Source organism: Pogoniulus pusillus, chromosome 5 (genome assembly GCF_015220805.1).
Source record: "Pogoniulus pusillus isolate bPogPus1 chromosome 5, bPogPus1.pri, whole genome shotgun sequence".
Lineage (NCBI taxonomy): Eukaryota > Metazoa > Chordata > Aves > Piciformes > Lybiidae > Pogoniulus > Pogoniulus pusillus.
Window position 1 is genome coordinate 26,974,612 of NC_087268.1, and position 24,255 is coordinate 26,998,866.

General features: G+C 42.1%; 2 protein-coding genes across 2 annotated transcripts in view; both read left to right on the top strand.

Annotated features, from left to right (window-relative positions):
• Positions 1-950: 950 nt before the first annotated feature.
• Positions 951-19,125, top strand: IL18RAP (interleukin 18 receptor accessory protein). The gene is made up of 10 exons (XM_064144025.1): positions 951-1,074; positions 2,210-2,474; positions 2,573-2,747; positions 5,886-6,060; positions 8,084-8,152; positions 8,426-8,546; positions 10,199-10,353; positions 11,117-11,254; positions 17,089-17,259; positions 17,910-19,125. Exons 1-10 carry the CDS (start codon positions 951-953, stop codon positions 18,281-18,283), a joined length of 1,767 nt encoding a protein of 588 aa, XP_064000095.1. The 3' UTR covers positions 18,284-19,125.
• Positions 19,126-23,059: 3,934 nt separating this feature from the next.
• The window catches only part of SLC9A4 (solute carrier family 9 member A4), a 37,137-nt gene continuing 35,941 nt past the window's right edge, over positions 23,060-24,255 (top strand). The window contains exon 1 of the mRNA XM_064143615.1: positions 23,060-23,177. Coding sequence (XP_063999685.1) covers positions 23,084-23,177 — 94 coding nt within the window. The 5' untranslated portion in view covers positions 23,060-23,083. The remainder of the gene's footprint in view (positions 23,178-24,255) is intronic.

Sequence of the window (24,255 nt, forward strand, 5' to 3'; positions counted from 1 at the left end):
TTACCAGAAGAGGAAAGAAAACTTCATACAATGGGTTTGGGGGTTCACCCTGAGCAGGAAGATGAGTGCTTTGCAGACCTGCTCTCAAATTCCCTGGGTGTTACTGGTTTCAGCATACCCCAGAGCTGATGCCTTATCATGGTGCGGATGCTACCCTGCTGTGTAGATCTCTGCCAAGGGTTGTTAAAGCAGTGCAGCACAGTACTGTGGTTCAGAAGTGAGGCCTGGTGGTGCACAAGCAGGTAAGTTATGGAAGAGAAGGGATTTCTTTTTTAGATTGCTCTACTGATCCTAATGGATGTCTTAGGATATGTCCATTTTAGTTGATTATAAAACCCAATAGGAGCACGTCTCTTGGGGAAGAGAGTTAGAAGCAAAGTCCTGGTGTCCACACAGTACATGCTTTGGGGATTTCAGTTTGCAGAATTCTACAAACTCAATGCAATTTACAGCTGCAGATTTGATTTCATACCAAAAGAATCCAGTTTTGCACGGTCTGTGCCTGTTTGCTTTCAAGACACAGCAGAGGTCCACAAATTTTGGGGCCAGTTATACCTTTGTCATCTTGTTGCTGAGAAGTCATCATCAGCTAAAGGCTGTTATTTGATATCTTGCCTTTTGTCTTAGATAATAGTTCCTCTCATAACAGTAACAGCTCCTGAAAGACCTGCATTTCCACTCCAGATGTAGAGTTCTGCATTGCTGTAGGTATAACTTGGAAATCTATCTGTAAGCAGCTCTATATAAATTACTGTTGCACATTCCTGAATGTCATCTATCTTGCTTTGCTGTGAAATAGAATGAGCAGGAGCAGTGCTGCAAAACCTGGTTTTAAAGCACGATATCTAGGGAGTAGAGTCTGCTAAGTTTTATAGAGCTACATAATGAGTAATTTCTTATCTATCTTATTAAAACAAGCAAATCTGATTTCCTCTTTTACAGAAAGTAAGATGATTCTTAAAGAAATTGTCTTAGAATATCAACCAAAATTGATGAAGAAACCCATGCTTATTTTCTGCTGGATCCTAGTATTTTTGGTCAGAGCAGCAAAAGTTGGAGAGATTAACTTGTTAGGTAAGAGTCTGCTTTGGTGAGGTTTGGTATTTGTGTTGCTTTCTGACAGCTGGGAGAAGTGCATCTGATGTGAGTTTTTCCTGTGCCTGTTCAGACAAACAGCTGTTTTTTCAGCAAGCCTTTCAGTAAGCCTTTTAAGTATTGGTAATACAGTTTACTCTAAATATTATTCAGATTTATTTCCCCTAAGAACATTGCAAATGTAAAGGAGACTTTCTGGCCCAAATGGAGCAAATGGATTGCTTCTGTGATTCCTTGAGGTCTCTAGGAGGTGATCCAAGTTTGTTGGGTAGAGAAAGAACAGAGTGAGACCCATGTATCAGTCTTCTCACACAATCTATCTGAAGAAACTTGATCCACTTCAGTTTACAGAGAGAAACTGAAAGTGCAAAGAGTGTCCCAGGTGGGCAGGTGAGGAATTGACGATTTCATGCCCTGTTGAAGCGAAATCCTGCCATACTTTCAAGTATTACCACATCCTGACTAGCAGGGGCCTTGCACAGCAAGATCAGTCAGCCTTTAGAAAATTTGGGGTTAGGATGGGTGTCCAGAGCTTTCAGAATCCATGAATTTGTTTCATTTTAGTGACAGTAACTGAAACTTAAGAGGAGAAATATTTCAAAGCACTGAGACTATTGACAAGCACTGACAGTGCTTGTCGATCTTAGCCTAAATATGGAGCTCAGTGAGCAGGTGCTTATTCGTGTTGATGTCAGTCCCTGTCGTTTCTAAGTGCAGGGGGACTGTGCTAGCTAACCTTTAAAGCTCCCTTTCAACCCAAGGCATTCTATGATTCCTCATTAACTTGAGGAGAGACAGAACAGTGCCATCTGCTCGTCTACAAAGTTGAGGTTAACACCATGGGAAAATCTTCAGTCACTAGAAATCTTTGGAAATGTTTGAATAAGCTTTCAAGAACACTGGCAGATTCCATGTTCAAGGAAAGCAATCCTCTATTAGCCCAGCACGAGGGCGCTTAAAAAATTCTTTAACTCAAAGAAAGATAAATTTGTATTTCTGTACTCCCAAATGGGTTTTTTGTGTTGTTGGTTGGTTGGTTGTTTTGGGGTTTTTTTAAACATGGTGACTATGTGTTTTGCAGGTGGCACTGATACTTTTTTGTCATGCTTTTCAGGATGTTCCCATGTTGAACCTCTGTGGTATCATGCAATTCGTGATGAAGACTTTGTTTTACAATGTGCTTTACCAGACAGACATGCTTCACATATCTACAACAACTCACTTCCAAAACATCATAAGGTGAAATGGTTCTGGAGTCAAAAAGATGAAGATCCTTTGAAGGCTCTCAAGGAAAGTTCTAATCCTGCTCTTCAAGTGGATGCACTTTGGTTTAAACCAATAAATGACAGTGCTTCTGGAGTGTATGTCTGCATGATACAGTATGTAGCAGAGCAAAAGGCTTATAGTTCTATACAAGAATTGTTTTAGTTCAGTTCATGTATTATACGTTTAACTTTTTTTCCCCTACATCACTCAGGGGAAAAATCCCATGTCTTAAAATTGTTTTGGAGGTTCAAACAAAGGAAGAGGCGAAGTGTTCCGATTATGACACAAATATACTTTATCTTCTTGTGGACAATGGGAATTCAATAACTTGTCCTGGGATGAAATGCTACAGCCATATAAAAAAGTCAGATGTAAAATGGTACAAGGTAAGAGTCACTCTCTTGACCACTCAAAAGAATTCAGTGGAGGTAATGCTTTAGGTGTACTGTTAGTTCTTGAACTCTTCTTCGGCAGATGAAGCAGTCTGAGAAATTTGGCCCCAAAGTAGAACATGAAATTGCTATGTATGAAGCCCTTAAGTAAGAGTTTTGAATAAATTCAGCACACCCCAAATATCATTTCATGAAACAGAATTCTGGAATTGCTTTCTCTTTAACTAAGTAGTTGAAAATCAAAGTATTTTTTGGTACAAGACTGATATATTATTTAAATTTTGAAGTTTTGTTTGGACATCTTAACTTCTGAAAATATCAAATATGCCAAAGGAAAAAAAAATGGCTTTGTTAGAAACAAAATTATTTTCAGCTTAATTTTCAAACTGTTCTTTCCAAGACTCCTGTTTTGAATGAAACACTAGCTCACTGAAACACTTCTGTTCCCCAAGGATCAGTGCTGGGCCCAGTCCTGTTCAATATCTTTATTGATGATCTGGACGAGGGGATTGAGTCCAGCATCAGTAAGTTTGCAGATGACACCAAGCTAGGAGCAGGTGTTGATCTGTTGGAAGGTAGGAGAGCCCTGCAGAGGGACCTGGACAGGCTGGATGGGTGGGCAGAGGCCAATGGGATGAGATTTAACAAGGCCAAGTGCAGGGTTCTGCACTTCGGCCACAATAACCCCAAGCAGTGCTACAGGCTGGGGACTGAGTGGCTGGAGAGCAGCCAGGAGGAAAGGGACCTGGGGGTACTGATAGATAGTAAGCTGAAGATGAGCCAGCAGTGTGCCCAGGTGGCCAAGAGAGCCAATGGCATCCTGGCCTGCATCAGGAACAGTGTGGCCAGTAGGACAAGGGAGGTTATTCTTCCCCTGTACTCAGCACTGGTCAGGCCACACCTTGAGTCCTGTGTCCAGTTCTGGGCCCCTCAATTCAAGAGAGATGTTGAGGTGCTGGAACATGTCCAGAGAAGGGCAACGAAGCTGGTGAGGGGCCTGGAACACAAATCCTATGAGGAGAGGTTGAGGGAGCTGGGGTTGTTTAGCCTGGAGAAGAGGAGGCTCAGGGGTGATCTTATTACTGTCTACAACTACCTGAAGGGGCATTGTAGCCAGGTGGGGGTTGGCCTCTTCTCCCAGGTAACCAGCAATAAAACAAGGGGACACAGTCTCAAGTTGTGCCAGGGTAGGTATAGGCTGGATGTTAGGAAGAAGTTCTTCACAGAGAGAGTGATTTCCCATTGGAATGGGCTGCCCAGGGAGGTGGTGGAGGCACCGTCCCTGGGGGTCTTCAAGAAAAGACTGGAAGAGGCACTCAGTGCCATGGTCTAGTTGACTGGCTAGGGCTGGGTGATAGGTTGGACTCGATGATCTTGGAGGTCTCTTCCAACCTGGTTGATTCTATGATTCTATGACTGTTTTAAATGGCCATTAAAATATTTGCAAGTCAAAACTTACTCCTATTACGTTTGTAAGGATTGTAATATGCCATCTAAACCTGTATAAGTGAGCAAAATAGAAGCAACTGAAATTTAAGGGGGTTTTTTGCTACCTTATATGATTTACATTATTATTATTATTATTATTATTTGGTCAAAGCTATTCTTCATTTACATTCAAACTTTGAATAAGTTATCCCTTTATCTACATCTGAATCTGAAGCCCATTGAATTTAAGGAGGGTTTTTTTTTTCAGTTTTGGATTGAAGGTGACCTGGTTCCGTCCCCCCTGCTATGGGCAAGGGCAGGGGCACCTTCCATTACACTAGGTTGGTCAAAGCCTCATCTGACCTGGTCCTGAACACCTCCAGGAAGGGGGCATCCATGACTTCCCTGGGCAACTTGTTCCAGTGGCTTGCCACCATTACTGTAAAGGATTTCTTTCTAATATCCAGTCTAAATCTGCCCTCTTCAAGCTTCAGTCCATTTCCTATCACTACAAGTCCTTGGAAAATGTCGCTTCCCAGCTTTTTTGTAGGCCTCCTTCAGGTACTGGGAGGCTTCTATAAAGTGTCCCCAGAGCCACTTTTTCTCCAGGCTGAACAGCCCCAACTCTTGTAGTCTGTCCCCATAAGGGAGATGCTCCAGTCCTCCAATCATTTTCATGGCCCTGCTGTGGACCCACTCCAGCAGCTCAATATCCCTCTTACGTTAGGGGCACCAGAACTGGATGCAGTACTCCAGGCAGGGTCTCATGAGTGCAGCATAGATTTGGAGAATTTCTGATAAAAGTAAATTGAAATGTTTTAAAAGTAATTTATTTACAGAATAAAAATACCCAGTCCATCAAAAAAGTGATCATTGACATTCATGTCACAGGAACACAGGACATTAGGGGTTGGAAGGGACCTCTGTAGATCATTGGGTCCAACCCCCCCCAACAGAGCAGGACTATAGACTCTAGCTCAGCTCACACAGAAATGTATCCAGATGGGTCTTTAAAGTATCCAGAGAAGGAGACTCCACAACCTCTCTGGGGAGCCTGTTCCAGTGCCCTGTGACCCTTACAGTAAAACTGGTCTATAGTTACAGGAACCTCTTTCTTCCTTATTAGAAGGCTGGAGTGACATTGGCTCTCCTCCAGTCCTCAGGCACCTCTCCTGTTTGCTGTGATTTAGCAAGAATGATGGAGAGTGGCAGAACGACAACATCAGGCAGTTTACTCAGCACTCTTGGGTGTATCTCATCAGGGCCCATGTTGGATATAGTAATATTAAGTGCAGAACTCATAAATATTCAATTTTCTTAACTGATCCCTAACCCAATCTTCATTGACTAGTGGAGAGTCATCCCTCTTCCAGGTTTCTCCTTACACATCTAGGGGTCAGAGCTTATAGGGGAGTTCAGTCTTGGGAGTAAAGACTGAAGCAAAGAAGATATTTAGCCACTTACACATATTATTTACACATATTATAAAACATTTTTTTTAAAAAAATAAAATTGACAAATGTCCTCACACTTCATATATGTACATATATATGTATTTTGCCTCATTGGAAAGCATCTGGTTTAGCTTTACTGCTATGGTAATCCTATCCAAATATCTTAAACTGTGATTTAATAGCAGCAGTAATGACATTTAAGAATAAATAGAAGACTTCTAATTCCTTGACATTCTTTTGTTTTCATTAGGATGGTTATCAGATAAAATACCTGAAAAGAAGACAAAGCCTAAAGCTTAAGCATAATGAAATCTACTTGAATCCAACATATGAAAAAGATGCTGGAATGTATGTGTGTGATTACATTCTATATGACAACGCTACCAAGTGGACAATGAGAACAGTGGTGAAAGTAGAAGTCATTGGTCAGTACTATAATAACTCAGAGTACATTACCTGAAGTAAATTAGGTTTTCTTAATTCTTTCCTACCCTATTTATGTCTTGTGGTCAAACTTTCTTTCTGAAGAATGCATAAACTGAATTAGCTACATGATCATTAAAATCCTCTTATAAGTTTTCTTAGGACATCATGGGACATCATTTTGAATCTTTAATGTTCAGTAATAGCATATAGCATGCAATGCCATAATTTTCAAGATCTAATTCTGCCTTGAATTTATTGTAGCTTCTAGCAGTGGGGATCCAATAAAACTCCAAATGGTGCCTACACTCCCTGTGTACCATATAGGGAGTTTTAGGAAGATATCTGTATATTAGGTGGAAGAAGTCCTAATCCTGCATGGGAAATATGCAGAGGACAGCAGTGTATTTCAATTCTACATCTGTCCCTTAATTAAACACTTATACAACAGTAAGAGTTTGATAAAAAATCATTCCTTGTGACATGGACAAGAACTTCTGTTTTATTCACTTGACTATGATAAGGAGGATGACACTGATGAGATCACTGATATAACTTTTCAATAGCAGAGGAAACGGTGTATCTGTGAGCAATGTAACTTGCAAAGAAGCCATTTGTTTTATAGCTTGTTTGGAGCAAAGTATCACTCTGTTGACCTTCAGATAAAGGCCAGATACTTCCTGGCAGAGTGCTGTCGGATGACATCCACAATGTGAAAGTGATTATGCTAGCAACTCCGGATCAGGAATGAGGAATACTGTTGAGTTTGACAAAAGAGATCTGTGAATATTTTTTTTTTCTCCAAATACTAGTATCTGGGTGCTGTAAGACACTCTTATCAAATGCTCCAGTCACTCAGAGGTCCCACATGAAGGCATTACTACACCTGTTCTATATCCTGACCTGGCTGGACTCGGTACAGATGTTTTTGCATGGTAATAGCACAGGACCTATTCTCAGCATCCTGGCAGAAAGGGCCACATTGTAGGAAAGAGAACAAGTGTTAGGGAGTGCAAGAAAGGTGTTATGTTCTATAGTCCATTGAGTACAGTACTTTGAAATAAGTGGGCCATTTTGCAGATAATTGCTGCATTTGGTGCTAAGTAGTCTGGGGAAAAACACATCCGATCCGGCCAGGCCATGGAAACCACCCTCATCAGCTTTTGACACTGCTATGTACTGGGTTACAACGTCTCTCTCCCTCTTCTCTCTGGCTACATTCCCACATCAGGCATGGCCTAGCTCTGCTTTTGTTCTGATCTTGCTGAACTTGAGCTAGCACACTGCGCTTCTCATTTCTTTTCCTTCAGTTCTCGGCACAGTCAGAAAAACTTGAAAGGTGCCCTATGCATACATACTCCCCCTGACTCTTGCATACATTTCTCTGCTGTGGCTTGGTAAAAAAAAAAAAAAAGCAGTGTGTTGTGGCATCATTTCCTGCAGTATGGGGCTTTCTTAGAATGTCAGAGGTGTGGGTTTTAGTCATCTCAGGCTGTTTTACTGGAGCCTGGGTAATTGATTAGTAGATTGTACAAACTGTGGGTGTCATTCTCTGTGCTCTTTGCCAGGCATCATTTTGAAAAGACCATGGTTATCCTAATACAAGCACCTGTGCTTCTGAAGGAGGTGTGTGTGCTTACTGGGCATGGAATGGAGCTTGACAGGGAATCGATATGAGGACTGCATCCTAGAGGGCGTTTTGGAAGGGAGATCACTAATGTCTGAATCATAAACAACCTAAAGCGTAGGATAAATGCTGTGCTTCTTGGATCATGTAATATCCAATGCCTCAGAGGAACTGAGATAGCGAGTCTTTAAGCAGTTAAATAAGCTTTGTGGTCAAAACTCGCTTGTCACCCTTATCTGTGCTCTCTCATGCACTTCAGCAATTGCAAATAATCTTCTTGAACTTAGTTGTCTAAATTCGACCTAAAATTTGGAAAAGAAAATTGTGAAGATAGTTTCTCTCTTGTTCTGCTCTAATGACAGTATTATAGCCAGTAATAGTATTCCTGTTGATTGCAGCAAAAAACACTATCCATCCACCAAACCTCTTGTATCCCAATGGTGTGACGATCCTTGAGGCAGAGCTTGGTAAGTTTCAATTTCTTATCTGAAAGTGAAAGAAAATGTTTAAATGAGATATTGACAGATATCAATAGATCTTGCTAAAGCAAAAGAGTTGTTGCTTTCCAGGAGTGCAAGAATTTTATATAGAATATACTTTTTCTTTTTTCTTGATCTATAACTTTTATATATATATATATATTAAAGGAAGCATCATGTGTTATACAGAACCCAGGGTAGTTAAGAGAAAAGTATTCTGATGACCTCCATACATGGTTTTCCTGTTCTAATTTGTTCTAGGAAAGCCACTTGAATTGGAATGTCGTGTACAGTTTGGGTTTGAAAGAGTTCCTCTGATGAGGGTAACATGGAAGAGAAACAACAAAGAGAATATAAATGAAAAACTGAATCAGGAAACAAGGTAGGAAAAAACCCAAACCCCACCAGTACTTTGATTATTAATATAGTCAGCAACTGTAAAAATGCTTTTACAACACTATGAATACATTTTACTGGAAGAAACTCAGAAGGCTCTGTTCTTCAACATATTGATGTGTATGTCCATAAGCATGTGACAGGCATGTGCATTTTGCATACAGAAGCACATGTCGATGGACATAAAGTCAAGAAGTCACACAATCTATCCTTGGAAACTGTCAGAGTGGGACATAAATGACATTAGTGAAAACAGTAGTGTGGATGTGGAAAGGAGTTTGGACACCTCAGACATTGGGGTGTGATTATGGAGTCAGACTGAGGAATTGAAGCAATTAATTTCAGGATGCTGAATTTCAGGAGTCTCCTCAGGCAAGAATTAACCAGACCCTTCAGAGAAGCGACACCCAGAGGAAAAGCTTCTTGTGAGTTGAGGATAACCCAAGTAGTCGCCATGCTTCCCTTTGATTCCTTTAATTCCTTTACATCCCTATCTCATTCACTTATGCAGGAAGAAACACTGCAGAGGAATAGAGGCTAATACCCTGAAACATCCTTATGGGAAAACTTTTCTGTGTGCCAGTGGAAGCAAAAGCCATGCTGTCATTGCTACAATCACATTATTAATAGGAATCCTATGGGAAAATACAGATGATGATATCACAGACATTGATACACACACACTTATGATGTAGACTGGAAAATGGATTTTCCTGACTTTCCAATGTTTAGATTTGAAATGTCCTTATCAAGGGGATTGGCGCCCAGGCCAACCTCAGGAAATTCAACAAGGCCAAGTGTAAGGTCCTACATCTGGGTCAGCTCAATCCCAAGCACAAATACAGGCTGGGTGGCAAATGGCTGGAGAGCATGCAATTTATTTCCTTATTTAACGCCCAAATGAATAAAACATTCCCAGCAGGTTTTCCCTAAAAGTCAAATCCTTGTCCATGCTCATGATTGCATATTTTTGGTCAACAGAGGTAAAGTCATAGTAGATTGTGATTTTACAGTGGCATGGTGTGAGATGCCTTCAGGATGACCCAAAGGTGCCTGTACTTGTGGCTTTCAAGGAGAAAGACTGAGATTTGGAAACCCTGGGTATTTTTGAGTGATTTCAGACACAGATCTCTTCCCCATATTTCTCACTCAGGCCCAAAAGAGATTTCTCTGTTACCTCTTAATTTGCTATACTTCTGTCTCTTATTTCCATCTTACCCTGTTTTTCACCCCTCTGCAAGAGGCTGTGCTGCTCAGTCTTTTTGCCCAGCTAGTCTCCTCTTATGGCTCCCTTTTGATGTTTCATTTCCCTGCATTTCCTCCAGAGGAATTTTTTACATCTCAGAAAAACACAAAGGGGCTATATATTTAAAAATAGACAAGTGCATAAGTATATTGATGAACTGATGAATTAAGAATAAATCTTTCAGTCTGCAGACCCTTGATGTTAGTATTTTCTGAGAATGTAAAAATCAGATGAAAGTTCCAAAACAAAATATTTCTTCACTCTTAAAAGTTCGAGCTGAACGTTAAGAAGTTGCAAGGTCCTCTTTCTTTGCATTTAAGACAGTTGAGGCTTGTAAGAATGGACAACAAAGGTATAATGCAAATGTATATATATATATTTTATCTCTCTAGCATTTATCCAAAAGGTTTAAAAGGCCACACGCTTCTTCATGTTGCAAAACTGAAAGAAGTAACTGAAAAAGATCTCAGAAGCAACTTCACATGTTTTGCTGAGAATTTGGTTGGGAATGCCACAGCTGTGATCCAACTGAAAAGAACGCAGAGAGGTAAAACTATCAATGGATGACTATTTACCCTTGTCTAGATTTCGCTTCACTCGTTGCTACAGATTCATTCCCTGTTGACACTGGCTTTTTAGCCAGCCGCAGAGGTTTCTTGAAGCTAGATGGGGAAAGTATGATTTGGCAACTATCCAGGATGGAACACTATTCTATGGATTACTCAGAAAGATGGAGGTAGCTGGAGACTTACTGTAGGCAGATGGGCCAAGTGGATGCTGGAGAGTAACCAGGAAGAAGAGAAAAGTAGCATCTCTGAATGTTAGTAGGCAATCTAATAAAGTGAAGCAGAAGAGCTGCTGGAAACAGTAGTATTCCTCGACTTCCACAGGACATATATGTTTGTTTCCACACTCCTTAGCATGCATGTTTTTGAGAATTTGCCATAACAGATATGAGTGTGGCACTTTGTTGTTCTGGTGAGAGTTTTCCATTTTAAACAATTATTACTTTCAGCTTTGCTGAGTGTAACACAGACCATTTTCTCTATGCGTTCCATCACAGATTGGCTTTTCATACCATCAAGGAGATATCATCCAAAAAAGGTCCATGACAGTAGACTGAAACTGTGTACTTAGTTTTTCAGCTAAATGGACCCCTGTCTTCCCCAGGATTTTTTTTTTTTTTTAATAGGGGCAAGAATGAAGGCTGTGAGATGGTTTGCCCCCCATTTCTGGACTGATTTTTTTCATTGAAGTGTCAACATTATTTTGGAAAGCCTGAATTGTGATAACCTGTTTTCTTTCTACAGTGTTTCTTTTATACATCCTGTGTAGTGCCATTTCCACTCTATTTGTGCTCCTTTTGTGCACTGCCCTTATTTATCAGTACTGGATTGAAATAGTGCTGGTGTACAGAAGTTATCTGGTCCGCAATGAAACTATGGGAGGTAAGAAACATTATATAGCAATTATTTTTCTCCATTTTTGTTTTACTGCCTCTTACCATACAAGTTAATCTAGTGTGAATTAAGCATTTAACTAAATTCTCTTAATGGCCTAGTTCTATTTGAGCTGATACAATAGCTGTTCAAACTAGCAAGATGCTCATTGGATTCAGATGGAATAAAATCCCAGGGAACTTGAAGGAAATATCACCAACTCAAGTGCTGCATTTAGTCTTTTACAAGATTCCTAATTTACCCATGGAAGATTAGAATAGGAAGCTGAATTTTGTCAGTCCTTTTGGAATGAAAAATAAATCATCTGCCACATTTTAACCTCATTCCCCCAAAGTATTCAACAGAACCTCTGGACAAGAATCAAATGTCCTTGCAAAACTATGCGAAGGACTCTAGGTTCTATTGTAGTTTTCACTAGAAGCCAAATAATGTATCAGAAGAATAAGGGAAATAGATATGATTATATAGGGCACCAACTGATAAGTACACATTTGGGAAATATTAATATTTCCTGCCTAAGAATTATGTTGACCATCTTGACTTTTACACCAGGGTGATCAGCTTCCAATATTTCAAATCTCCACAGTAGCATCGCCCCTGTCTCAACTGGAATGGGCCTCCAACACAGTAGGCAGTTTAAAAATGTATCAGAAATTACAATGCCTATTTCAAAGAATTTAATATGTCATTTTCACGCATAGGTTGAAAGAAATCTGGTAATACATGCCCAAAGAAATTTTTCTTAAAACTCCTGAATCTTGATGTAGCTCAGGTGTCTGAGTCTACTTGTGTGCTTGCAAGTAATTACAAGTATACGTAATTAAACTTAAATGTGAAATAACTGTATCTAGATATCTATAAATACACACACAATGAGACAATTAACTACCTTTTGGGAAGTGTTTTTGTGAGCCCTAAGGCAGCTGTCAAAAGTGATTTGGGAAACCACTTAAAATTTCCCCTCTGGTAACAAATCAACTTAAGAACCTCTGGGAAGTCCCCTTAGAGTTCACCTTGTATGTTAGTAGGACAGAGATAAACCTGCCAAAATTCATGCATTGAAGACACCAATAGATTCCACTGTGGCAGCTTCTGCCCTGCTCTCTGATTCTTGTGTGCCACATGCACACAGCACCACTTAAAGTGTGGGGGTATGTAGTGTGCGGACCAACAGTGCCTACGCAGACAATTCTTTGCCTACAATTATTGGCTAGAAAATGTGTTCTCACCTGCAGGATTGTGTACTTCTCACTTCATATGGATGTATGTCAAGGACCCTGAGGTCTGAAAGAGCATACTTATAGAGCAGCAAAGCAGCAATAATGGCCTATTACTGCCATTTCCTTTCCATCATTTCTGGTAGAGGCTGGATATTAGGAGGAAATTCTTCACAGAGAGAGTGATTTTTCCTTTAGAATAGGCTGCCCAGGGAAGTGGTGGAGTGATTATTCATGGAGGTTTTCAAGAAAAGACTGGATGGGGTACTTCATGCCATGGTGTAGTTGATTGGATAGAGCTGGGTGACAGGTTGGACTGGATGATCTTGGAGGTCTCTACCAACCTGGCCGATTCTATGTTTCTCTTCCACCACGCTTAGCATAAATCAGAGAACTGCTGAATGTCATGAGGTCGGAAGGGACCCTGAGAGTTGTCTGATCCCACATCTTGCTCAAAGCAGAGCCAGTCTAGGCTAGGTGGCTCAGGACCTTGCAGACACGGAATCCACAACCTGTCTGTATAGTGTACTACTACAGTGTTTGACCACTCTGTTGTGTCCCATTCAGCCCAACTCAGATTCAATGATTTGCTTGGGCTGAATTAAGACTTACACTATACATCCATACAAGAAAAGATTTAATTGCTAACTGCCTGACTAAAGTTATATGTATACGTAACACAAAGTGTCTAAAAGAAAGGAGGAGAGAGAGAGAGTATAGGTAAAAGTCCAGATCACCATCCAGGGTTCCAGCAATGCTCATCTATTCCTTAGGTCCCTGCCAGGAGGAGCATTGCTTTGTTGCCTAGTGAGGCATCTCTTAATTTTTGTGGGAAGCACTGGAAGGCAAAACCTGCCAGTGTGTGCGTGTGCAAGGAGGGAAGTACAGCATTATCTCTCTCCACAAGTTGAGTCAGGGTTATGGAGACCCTGTATTTTATTATGCTTTGCATGATACGCAGCAATGTTCTTTATCACAGATGAACAAGCTTGGCAAGGGGACAAGGACCATCCTATGATGCATTCCAAACCTTCCTGAGCTGGCATATTTTGTTCCTTGTCTTAATAGCAAAGCACATATACTTGTCCTAATGGCAAGGCTGCTGCCTCACACAATGTTTGAGACAACAACGCATTCAGATTAGATTCTGACACATTGTCACAGTGCAAGCTTTTGCTTTTTCACTATTATCTAATGAGAATTTCCCTGTTTGGATCTTGCGTCTATTGCTTCTCCTAACACCACGGGTCAGGGAAGAACGGCTTCCATCATCTCTGTACTCTCACATTTGGTAGTTGAAGATAGCAGTAAGGTTAACTTTGTTCTCATGTCTTAGCCAATTCAGATATACATCTTAAACATTCTGCCTTCTTTCCCATGGAGAAAGAAACAAGACAGAAGCTGTCATATTAGAATTTATAGACCATAGAGTGCAATACAGGCCATAGAATGAAGCACCACAGAATCATGTATGTAGTCACTTTGCCTAACTTGAGTATTCCTACCATTTAACATCTTAAATGTTGTGCCAAAAGTTCCTGGGCTTGTAACAGTCCTGTACAACTCCAGGGAAAAAGAAAAATCCTAGTGGTGCTTAATGTGTTTTTAACTTGCTTTGGTAATAATAATATTATTAAAAAAGAGTTGCATTTATAAATGGTCATGGTCTAATAAGATTGCAGTGACCTCTGTGGGTGAGATGAGGAATGTCCAGCTTGTAGTAAAACATTGTAATTTAAAATCTTATCAAAGGACATAGTTGAAACAAAGTTCAGCTAAACCAATTTAGTGACCTACTGCCTCGCCTTCAAGTACCACTCTAGGACTGCATGCCACTAGCTGGTGGCATGCATTATCTCAACTTGGCAGAAAATTAACTCAGTAAATGACAGTGAGTAGCTAGAAAAGTGAATTGGCTTCCTCTGTTGCCACAACAGCTTCAGCACCAGAAAGTGCTGGAGGTGTCAGGCTGGGAGCAGAGGTGTGGAGTGGAGAAGTAATATGTGTTGTATAATCATATCCTTGGTCTCTAGACCTAATCTGTGCACCTATGTTTCCATGACACAGTTTCTGCAACATGCTGGTTCTGAATGTGGTAATTCCACCCCAGCTCATGAATAGTAGATTTTCATAGAATCACAGAATGGTTGGAAGGGTCTTCCAAAGGTCCAACCACCCTGCAGTGTGCAGGGACATCCTCCATTAGATCAGGTTTGCCTAGAGATTTATTGAACCTGACCTTGAATATCTTCAAGAATGGAACTTCAACTATCTCCCTGGGCAATACGTTCCAGTGTTCCACTACCCCCATGGTAAAGAACTTCCTCCTAACATCCAACCTAAATCTACTCTTCTCTAATTTAAAACCACTGCCCCTTGTCCTGTCACAACAGACCTTTGTAAACAGTCCTTTTCCAGCCTTATAGATGCTTTTCAGGTACTAGAAGGTCACTATTAGGTCTCCCAAGAGTCTTCTGTTCTCCAACCTGAACAACCCCATCTCTCTCAGTCTGTCATATGTATTCCTTTTTCTCCCTGGAATCCATATAAACTCTTCTAGATCCTGTGGAACCCTAATAGATCTAGCTCAGGTTTCTGGTCTTAAATCTGGGATAGAAATAAGAAAGTTAACACAGACTGATACTCAGCACCATCATTTAGGTCTGTGCTGGAAGTTGGTGCCTCGCCTCCTGTGCCATGAAGATACAGTCAATGTGGTAAAAACTAGAGAGCTTGTCATCTCACTTGAAACAGCATCCACAGAGTGGAGTGTAGGACACAGTAGGAGTCTACACTAAGCTGAATTTCTTCTTGGTTTTATTATCTATATTAACACATTACACACCTAAATTGATGAAGCATAGATGTCTGGTGTAATTTTTACTGTTCAAGGATGTCCTGCCACTCCAAATTATTTGAGTCTTCAGTAGTTTCCCTGTCAAATCTGGCTGTCTTATCAACCTTAGAACTTCTTAAATGACATCAAGTAGCTACACATGGGAAGCTGAACTGAGTCCACTGTGCCTTTTGCTATCACCAGCAACTCCTCTTGTTTTCCTTCCCCCTCCCTCAAGTGCACTTCAAATTTTGTTTTGCAAACAGATAAGATTTGCTTGTAGTTAAGGATGGGCCTGACTGACATCACTGGTGCCAGAGTGTTTCAAAACAGAGAAGAGGTTTATGTAGTTTTCACCTGCACCTCACAAATATATTATTTTAAGATACTGATGAAAAAGTTCAATAACAGGTCAGCATCTGAGCTGATATGTGGATGAGATTTGGGCTTTGCTACTTGCACCAGTCTCTCTGAATACAGGCATAACAGAGTACGAAAATAACACAAATTTTACAAGCACCTGATATCTAAGAACATTGCTCCTTCACAAGCCACTATGTTTCAAAGTAAGTTGTGTGTCAATGAGTATTTTTGCAATCAGCATTTGGGGCAAATGCAAGAAAGGACTGGGAATCATTCCCTACAATACAGAATTTGCCTGGAAAGGGACATTATCTTCCACTGGTGAAAAACTGGACCACCCTTTTGACAATGCAGAAAAACAGCTGATTTTACATTCACAGAAACACAGAATTAACCAGGTTGGAAAAGAGCTTTGAGGTCGAGTCCAAGCTATCACCTAGTCCTTCTAATTAATTAAACCAAGGCACTAAATGCCTCATTCAATCCCCTTTTAAACACCTCCAGGGATGGTGAATCCACCACCTCCCTGGGCAGCCTATTCCAATGCCAATCACTCTTTCTGCGAAGAACTTCCTCCTAACATCCAGCCTAAATCTGTCCTGGTGAGGTTGTGTCCTCTTGTTCTGTCACTGGGTGCCTGGGAGGAGAGACCAACCCCTGCCTGGCTACAACCTCCCTTCAGGTTTCCCCTGAGCCTTCTCCAGGCTGAACACCCCCAGCTCCCTCAGCCGCACCTCACAGGGCTGTGCTCCAGCCCCATCACCAGCCTTGGTGCCCTTCTCTGGACACGTTCAAGCACCTCAACATCTCTCTTGAATCGAGGAGCCCAGAACTGGACACTGTACTCAAGGTGTGGCCTAACCAGTACTGAGTACAGGGGCAGAATGACTTCCCTGGTCCTGCTGGCCACACCATTCCTGATACAGGCCAGGATGCCATTGACCTTCTTGGCCACTGGGCACACAGCCATGTTCAGTTGGCTGTCAAGCAGTACCCCCAGGTCCCTCTCTACCTGGCTGCTCTCCAGCCACTCTGTCCCCAGCCTGTAGCACTGCTTGGGGTTGTTGTGGCCAAAGGGTAGAACTCAGCACTTGGACTTAGTAAAACTCATGGTGGTGGACCATGCCCATTTGTCCTGCCTGTCCAGGTCCCCCTGACAGATTGACACATGCTCCCAACTTGCACTATTCATCTGTAGCTTCCTTTGTATATGTCTACAAAATCTGTGAGACAATGAGGAGTAAGGGTTGGCATTGAGTACCTGGATGTACTTCATGGACAGGAGATAATTTTAGGTTTGTGTTATGCCTATTTAAATATAGACAGAAACCAAGAGTTAAGTATGGAGCTGAATGCTTCAAACAGACTTGTTAATGCATGCCTTGTTGCTTATTTATTTATTTTAGATGGCAAAGAATTTGATGCATTTGTGTCCTATGCAAAATTAGACTCTTCTGAGAATGACTCTCCTTTAATTAGTGAGGAAAAATTTGCCCTGGAGCTTCTTCCAGACATGCTGGAAAATAAATATGGATACAAGTTATGCATTCTTGAAAGAGATATTCTTCCAGGAGGAGGTAAGGTCCCCGTGGATGGCAGAAAATATTCAGTTCTTTATGAAATTGTTTTTCACTTTCCAGAAAACTTTCTCTGCCAGATTAGTAAACGGTTTGGTTTTGTACTGAAGTTTCAACTCAAATCTCATTGTGCTTTGATATTTATATCTGACCCCTGCAATTGGAGCTCACACACATCTGAATGTGTGGTAAATGAGGAGCTACAAGGCTGCAATAAAGCTTCTTATCCAAGAATTTAATTGAAAGCAGATCACATTCCCTGAAAAAAATAGACCTCAAATATTTCAGTAGTTACTTTCTGAGCAGCTTTAATCAGTGATGCCTGGAGTTATAAGAAAGCCCTCAGTACCTATACCTGGGAGAGACAAAGTCAAGTCCAAGTGTCCCTTGATATCCTGTTTGACTAGCAACAAAGCGAGGTGAGGTTTCAGCTGTGTCCTTCAGTTCCTGAGCAGCAACTTGTATTCTCCAGGCTGCTTAAAACTGGCTGCAGTACTCTCTGATAGCAAACACATTCCTAGGAGTTATGTGATTGCTTAGCATCCATATTTCTGGATTTCATTAATTTTGGGTGAAAACTTTTGTTAAAGGAACTGTTAAACTAGAAACCACATTATAGAAAGCAGTAATGATTGCAAATTCTCCTCCAGCATACACAGATGAAGTTGTTACAGCTATTAAACAAAGCAGACGAGTGATAATTATTTTGAGCCCAGCCTATGTCAGTGGATCAAGCATCTTCGAATTGCAGGCAGCGGTGAACTGTGCGTTGGAAGACAAAAAGATCAAACTGGTCTTAATAAAGTTCCAGGCTTTCCAAGAGCCAGAGACTTTGCCTGCAGAAGTGAAGAAAGCTCTTCGAATTTTACCAGTGGTTACCTGGAAGCCTTTTATTTCTGCTGCTCCAGACAAGAAGTTCTGGAAATATATGCATTATCACATGCCTGTGAAAACGACTAAGATGCTGAGTAACTGCAGCCTAAAGGGCTCCTTTCAAAGGTTACTCAGCCTACTATATCAATAACAGAAATTTCACAGAGGGATCACAGCAGACTCAGGGATGGTGATGTGAAAGACCTGCCACATCAGTTGAAGTACAGGGTTAACCCTCCTGGGTGAGTGATCTTGAACCTGACCCCAGGTGGTCTTGATCTCTCACCAGGGGTGGGTCTGAGCACTACCAGGTGATGGTGGTTAGCCCACTCTCCCTTCCTGCCTAAGATCCATAAAAGCAGGGGGACTTTTGGTTTGCTCTTTCTCTTCCTGCCTCTCCTGCGAGCCAGCAATCAGCCATCATCCTATTTCTTGCTGCTCTTTGTTTCACCATGTGTCCATCGCTCACGAGGCGGACAAAACCCATTGCCATCAAATCTGGTTGTATATTTGCCTATTTTGTATCTTGTTTTCCCCTCCCTATATCTTTGCAACTTCCCTACCTCACATGCCTTTTATTTATGTTTGGACTTTTCTTCTTTTAACTTCCAAATCGCAGTGAGGTTATTTATTTGGGTCTGCATCTCTTTTCTCTCTCTACATCTAATTCCTTTTCTTTTGGGAAAGAAGGGGGAAGAGGGAAGGGCACCCTATCAATTGCTATTGGTTCTATCAACTCTATTTGAGTTTCAGGGGAATTTAAATTAGAACTGAGACAGCTGACTACTGTGGAGTAGCACTGCAGTGACACACAGTGAGCAGTAGCTCACTGCAAAAGATTGAGAAGGACTGCAGTATGACAATGCTGCAGCCCCACAGTAAAATTAAGTGGCACTGCACACAAGTGTAAATGTGAGCTACCATTCAGAATTTTTAGATTTTATTATCTTTTAAAATTGTATTATTTTGCTGTGGTGTTCAAATGTACACACGAATGCTATGTTCTATGCGGAATATTTTTTGTACTTGTTTTCTATAGAAAGATTTAAAAAAGGGAACTCTGAGGAAGCTTGGAGTTTAATATTCCTGTGCAGTCCAGCAGGACAAATTCACACTCTTTAAATTAGTTAGCTTCTTTTGTGGGAAGAAGTACTGTGGGATACTGCTACAACTGGTTATGCTGACGAGGTTGAGAAAGCATGAACTACTAGTTGTGAAACACTTCACACTCAGATATCTGCACATTGCTGATCCTGCCTGTTGCTGGTCAGTCATGGGTCATAGAATCATACAATGTCAGGGGCTGGAAGGGATCTCAAAAGATCATCTGGTCCAGCCCCCTTGCCAGAGCAGGGTGACTTAGAGCAGATCACACTGAAAGGCATCCAGATGGTTCTTGAGTATTTCCAGAGAGGGAGACTCCACAACTCCCCTGGCCAGCCTGTTTCAATGCTCTGTCACCCTCACAGTGAAAAAAATTCTTCCTCAGGTTCCCATGGAACCTCCTATGCCTCAACTTCTACCCTTGCCCCTTGTACTGTCATTGGGCATCATTGAGAAGAGCCTGGCTCCATCCTCCTGGCATTCACCCCTTATATATTTATGAACATGAATGAGGTCACCCCTTAGTCTCCTCCTCTCCAAGCTAAAAAGCCCCAGCTCCCTCAGTCTCTCCTCATACAGAAGATTTTCAACTCCCTTAATCATTTTTGTGGCTCTGCACTGGAGTCTCTCAAGCAGCTCCCTGTCCTCCTTGAGCTGGGGGGCCCAGAACTGGACACAATACTCCAGAAGAGGTCTCACCAGGGCAGAGTAAAGGGGAAGGAGAACCTGCCTTGACCTACTAGCCACACCACTTCTAATGCACCCCAGAATATCATTGGCCTTCCTGGCCACAAGAGCACATTGCTGGCTCATGGTCACCCTTCCACCAGGACTCCCAAGTCCTGATGGACTTTGGTGCTCTCCAGCAGGTCAGTCCCCATGGGGGGATTGGGATTGTTCCTTTTCAGCTGCATGACTCTACACTCACCCCTGTTGAACTTCATTACATTTCTCCCTGCCCAACTCCCCAGCCTAAGTCTCTGAATGGCAGCACAACTCTCTGGTATGCCAGTGTGGTGGAGGGCCACATAGACCCAAAAAGCCTTGTTTACAACTCTATGCTTGCCTGGACATGTTTTCCCTCCGAAAGGTGTTTTTCTGTCTAAACCAGGGGAAAACAAATTAAGTGGACAAAGGGGCACAACAAGCCTGGTGCCTTAGTGTCTGGCCTGCCCTGCTTGCAAGGCTGAGGTAAACAGGTTGTATAAGTTCACCTGCTTCCCGTGTGGGCCCACCTGTGCCCTCTCCATATTTGGCAGTACCACAGGTGGTACCTGTGGATTTCACCCTATTTGGCATGTTTTGGCTGGCTGCCAGATGCTTATTGGACAGTGTTGTGGCCAAAGGACCATCAATCTCAGCCCACATCTCATAAAAAGGGCAATTCAGTGTTCTTGCCACCCTCCTCTGCCCACCGCTCTTAGCCTCTTCGTCGCCTGGGACCACCGCCGCTGCATGGTTCCAGCCCACGGCACTTCGCACCGGCCCAGGGGAAATCGAGCAAGGCGCTCCCGGCCAGCCGCCGCTCCAGCCCCATCGTACCCGTGGAGCCTTCTTAGACAGCGCGCCCCAATATCCCAACTGAACTATTCAGACCCACGGGGGTCAACCACGTGGCATTCGCTACACATATTTGGGACCACCGAGACTGTGACTCCAACTAGTGAGTAACTGAACAATCTCAATTTGAACAGCTAAGAATTTCAGTGACTTTACCCGTGGCACTTTAATGTCACAAGACTCTCTATCCAAGCCTTTCCAAACCTCTACCAAATTCCTGAATCCTGCTGTAAATAGACATTCTGTAAAATAATTTCACACCTGCATACAAAGAACTTGTGTAGGTTAACTGTATATAAGTTTGGAGGGGGCAGGGGGAGGGAATTCTCTTTGTATATAATATTAAATTATTTAAAACCCTTTTAAATTCGACCTCATATTTTATCCCCTGAACTCAAAACCCCTTCACAACAGCTAGCCACTCCACTCATCTTGGTGTCATCAGCAAACATGCTGATGGTGCACTCCATGCCCTCATCCAGGTCATTAATGAATACATTGAATAGTATTGGTCTCAGCACTGACCCCCGAGGAGCTCCACAAGGCTATATCTCATTGACCACAACTCTCTGACTTCTTTCCTTTAACCAGTTCCAAATTCACCTCACTACTCCATCACCCAGACCACACCTCCTCAGTTTAGCTGTGAGGATGCTGTGGGAGATGGTGTCAAATGCTTTACTGAACTCAAGGTAAAGTTTATCTGCTGCTCTACTGTCATCTATCCACCTGGTTACGTCCTCATAGAAAGTTATCAGGTTGGTCAAACATCACTTCCCCTTTGAAAAAACCATGCTGACTGCTCCCAATGACCTTCTTGTCCTTGATATGGCTGAACACAGTGCTGAGGATAAGGCGTTCTATTATCTTTCTTGGGATGAAGCTGAAGCTGGCAGAAGTGAAAGTCCCACTGTACCTGTTAGTATTAAGGTGTGTTGCAGTTGTAAATCTAAGTCCTGGTTGCCACAGCTTGTAGATTTCCAGGCACCTTGAAATATTTCCTTCCCAGTTCTTTGGCTGCAAACTCTCCAGGGCTCATAATGCTTCACTCAAGACATCTTGCAGTTTGTGAGTGTATTTCTGTAGCTAAGTGAAATGCAATGGTTAGTGTTAAGAAAATCTGAGTAGGAAAGCCACTGGTTTGGTGTTCTACTGACTTAATTTAGCCTTCAAGTTAACAAATGGTAGCCTCTGTGGAGAAGTGAAGAGGCTGAACTTATGAAAACGTGCTCCATAAGAGTGAATGCCATGTTGAAGAAGGATAATCTGGTTGTCTTGCAGGTATGGGTAAAACAAACATCAAATATAAGAGAGCTAAAGATCCAGTTTTAGGCACATGATATGATTCAGACCTTCCTCTTTCTACTGGTGTGGGGGGTTGAAACTAGATGATCTTTAATGTGCCTTCCAACCTTAAACCATTCTATGAATGTGTTAAGTTACATAGGTGTATTCAAGAGAGAAACCCGATTTCTGAATGAGAACGTCATTTGTATAGTCCTCCACCAGATGTCCCTACTGCGAGCCCTGCAGAGTCCATTTATTTACACAACAACTAGTTTTGTTACTGAGCAAGACAGGACCCGGGAGCAACTGCTAAGGGTGGTACCTGAGGTGCCAGTTGCTCTGGAGAGGCAGACTGGGAGGCAGGGCAGGAAAGCAAGTAGAGAACAGGCTCTCTTGCCTGCTTAGAGTGCCATGATCTAATCCACCTGGTACTATTGACCAGTGCTGCCCTTGCTGCCTGAAAGTTTTGCATCGTAGCTGCTTTTTTCCCCCCCCCCCCCCCCCCCCCCCCCCCTCTTCTTTTTGACAGTGGGAAAAAATCCAAGTGGCTGGATAGGTAACGTAGCTGGAAAGAGCTTTTTATTCCTTCACAGTGTGATGCTGTTACCCAGGTTTATCTGGGGCAGAAGAACCTGCAGAACCGGTACCTTCATACGAACTCTGGGTTTGTCTGTAACAAAGGTAACAGGACAGGTGCACTGCAGCTTTCAGAAGAGCCTCTAATGGGCAAACGAAGCTACCCTGAGGAAGAAGCCACCACGGCGATGAGCAATGCGAACCAACAGGTGTGAGTGTTGCGTACTTTCCTGCACCTGCTGTATGCTCTACCTGCAGTAAAACAATCTCAGCCCCAGCCATGGGCTTTGCACTGCTTGCACATGCAAAATTTTTGAACTGCTTGCTGTCACTGTTGAGTCTGGTAGGTTGTTTTGCTGTTGCTTATGTGGACGAGCCCAAATTAAGCAAGAGTGATCATGAGGCTGTTGGCTCTTCAGAAGATATGAGGCTACATGTTTTCACACTTGACTATGACTATGTGCAAATTCCCTATGAAGTTACTCTTTGGATCCTCCTTGCCTCTCTTGCAAAAATAGGTAAGTGGAAAAGCGGATCTTGGGTTCTGCTGCCTTGGCAAGAAGTTAAAAGTGTACCATGTAACTATGTATCTTCCATGAGTTTTTGTAGCTGGGTTTGTTTTCACAGATTCTGTCCTCAAAAGATTAGGTGTGTTCATTACCATGACAATGGCATCTGAATGAAGGAAGACAACTGAGACTGTAATTAACACGGTAAAAATGGCTCACTATGTGTCTTGAATGTTTGCATATCTGGGCTAAATTATGTTGAGCATTTAGAATCAATGCAGCTATATCACATACATGACAAAGGTGGTAATAATGTGAAGAGACACATACATGTGATATCCTTGCCCTTGTGATCTCCTATGGAATTTTTAACATTCCCATACAACAGGCTGCTAGGTGAGACTGATGATATTCTAGAGGTGGCATGAAGAGAAACATTTTTTATGTCACAGTCACACCATTTTCAAAGACAGTTACAGCTGACCAAGATTTGCCAGTTTCATAACAACTGATGGTCTCAATCCAGCTCCTATATGCAAATGTCTTTATTGCTAAAATAAACATTTTCACAGATCAAGTTTATTGTTATTGCATCAGCACAATGTGCTAGCAGAGACCATATTGACCATTTTTTAATTCACCATTCATGAAAACACACAACTTGCCATAAGGCACATTTACCCTGCATTTTGAGCAAGAAATTGATAATTTAGAAGAGATGTGTGATGCCTCCCAAGCTGACCTGTTCCTTAGTTGATAGTTTTCCAAAAATGATATATTCAATTCAAGAGAGATGTTGGGTGCTGGAGCATGTCCAGAGAAGGGCAAAAAAGCTGATGAAGGGCCTGGAACATAAACCCTATGAGGAGAGGCTGAGGGAGCTGGGGTTGTTTAGCCTGGAGAAGAGAAGGCTCAGGGGGGACCCCATTGCTGTCTACAACTACCTGAAGGGAGGTTGTAGTCAGGTGGGGTTGGTCTCTTCTGCCAGGCAACTAGCAACAGAACAAGGAGACACAATCTCAAGTTATGCTGGGGGAGGTCTAGGCTGGATGTTAGGAGGAAGTTCTTGCCAGAGAGAGTGATTGGC

Coding starts and splice junctions, on each gene's coding strand:
- IL18RAP (XM_064144025.1), top strand. CDS start 951: ATGATTCTTAAAGAAATTGTCTTAGAATATCAACCAAAATTGATGAAG. Junction 2,748..5,885: donor CAGATGTAAAATGGTACAAG/GTAAGAGTCACT, acceptor TGTTTTCATTAG/GATGGTTATCAGATAAAATA. Junction 8,153..8,425: donor GATCCTTGAGGCAGAGCTTG/GTAAGTTTCAAT, acceptor AATTTGTTCTAG/GAAAGCCACTTGAATTGGAA.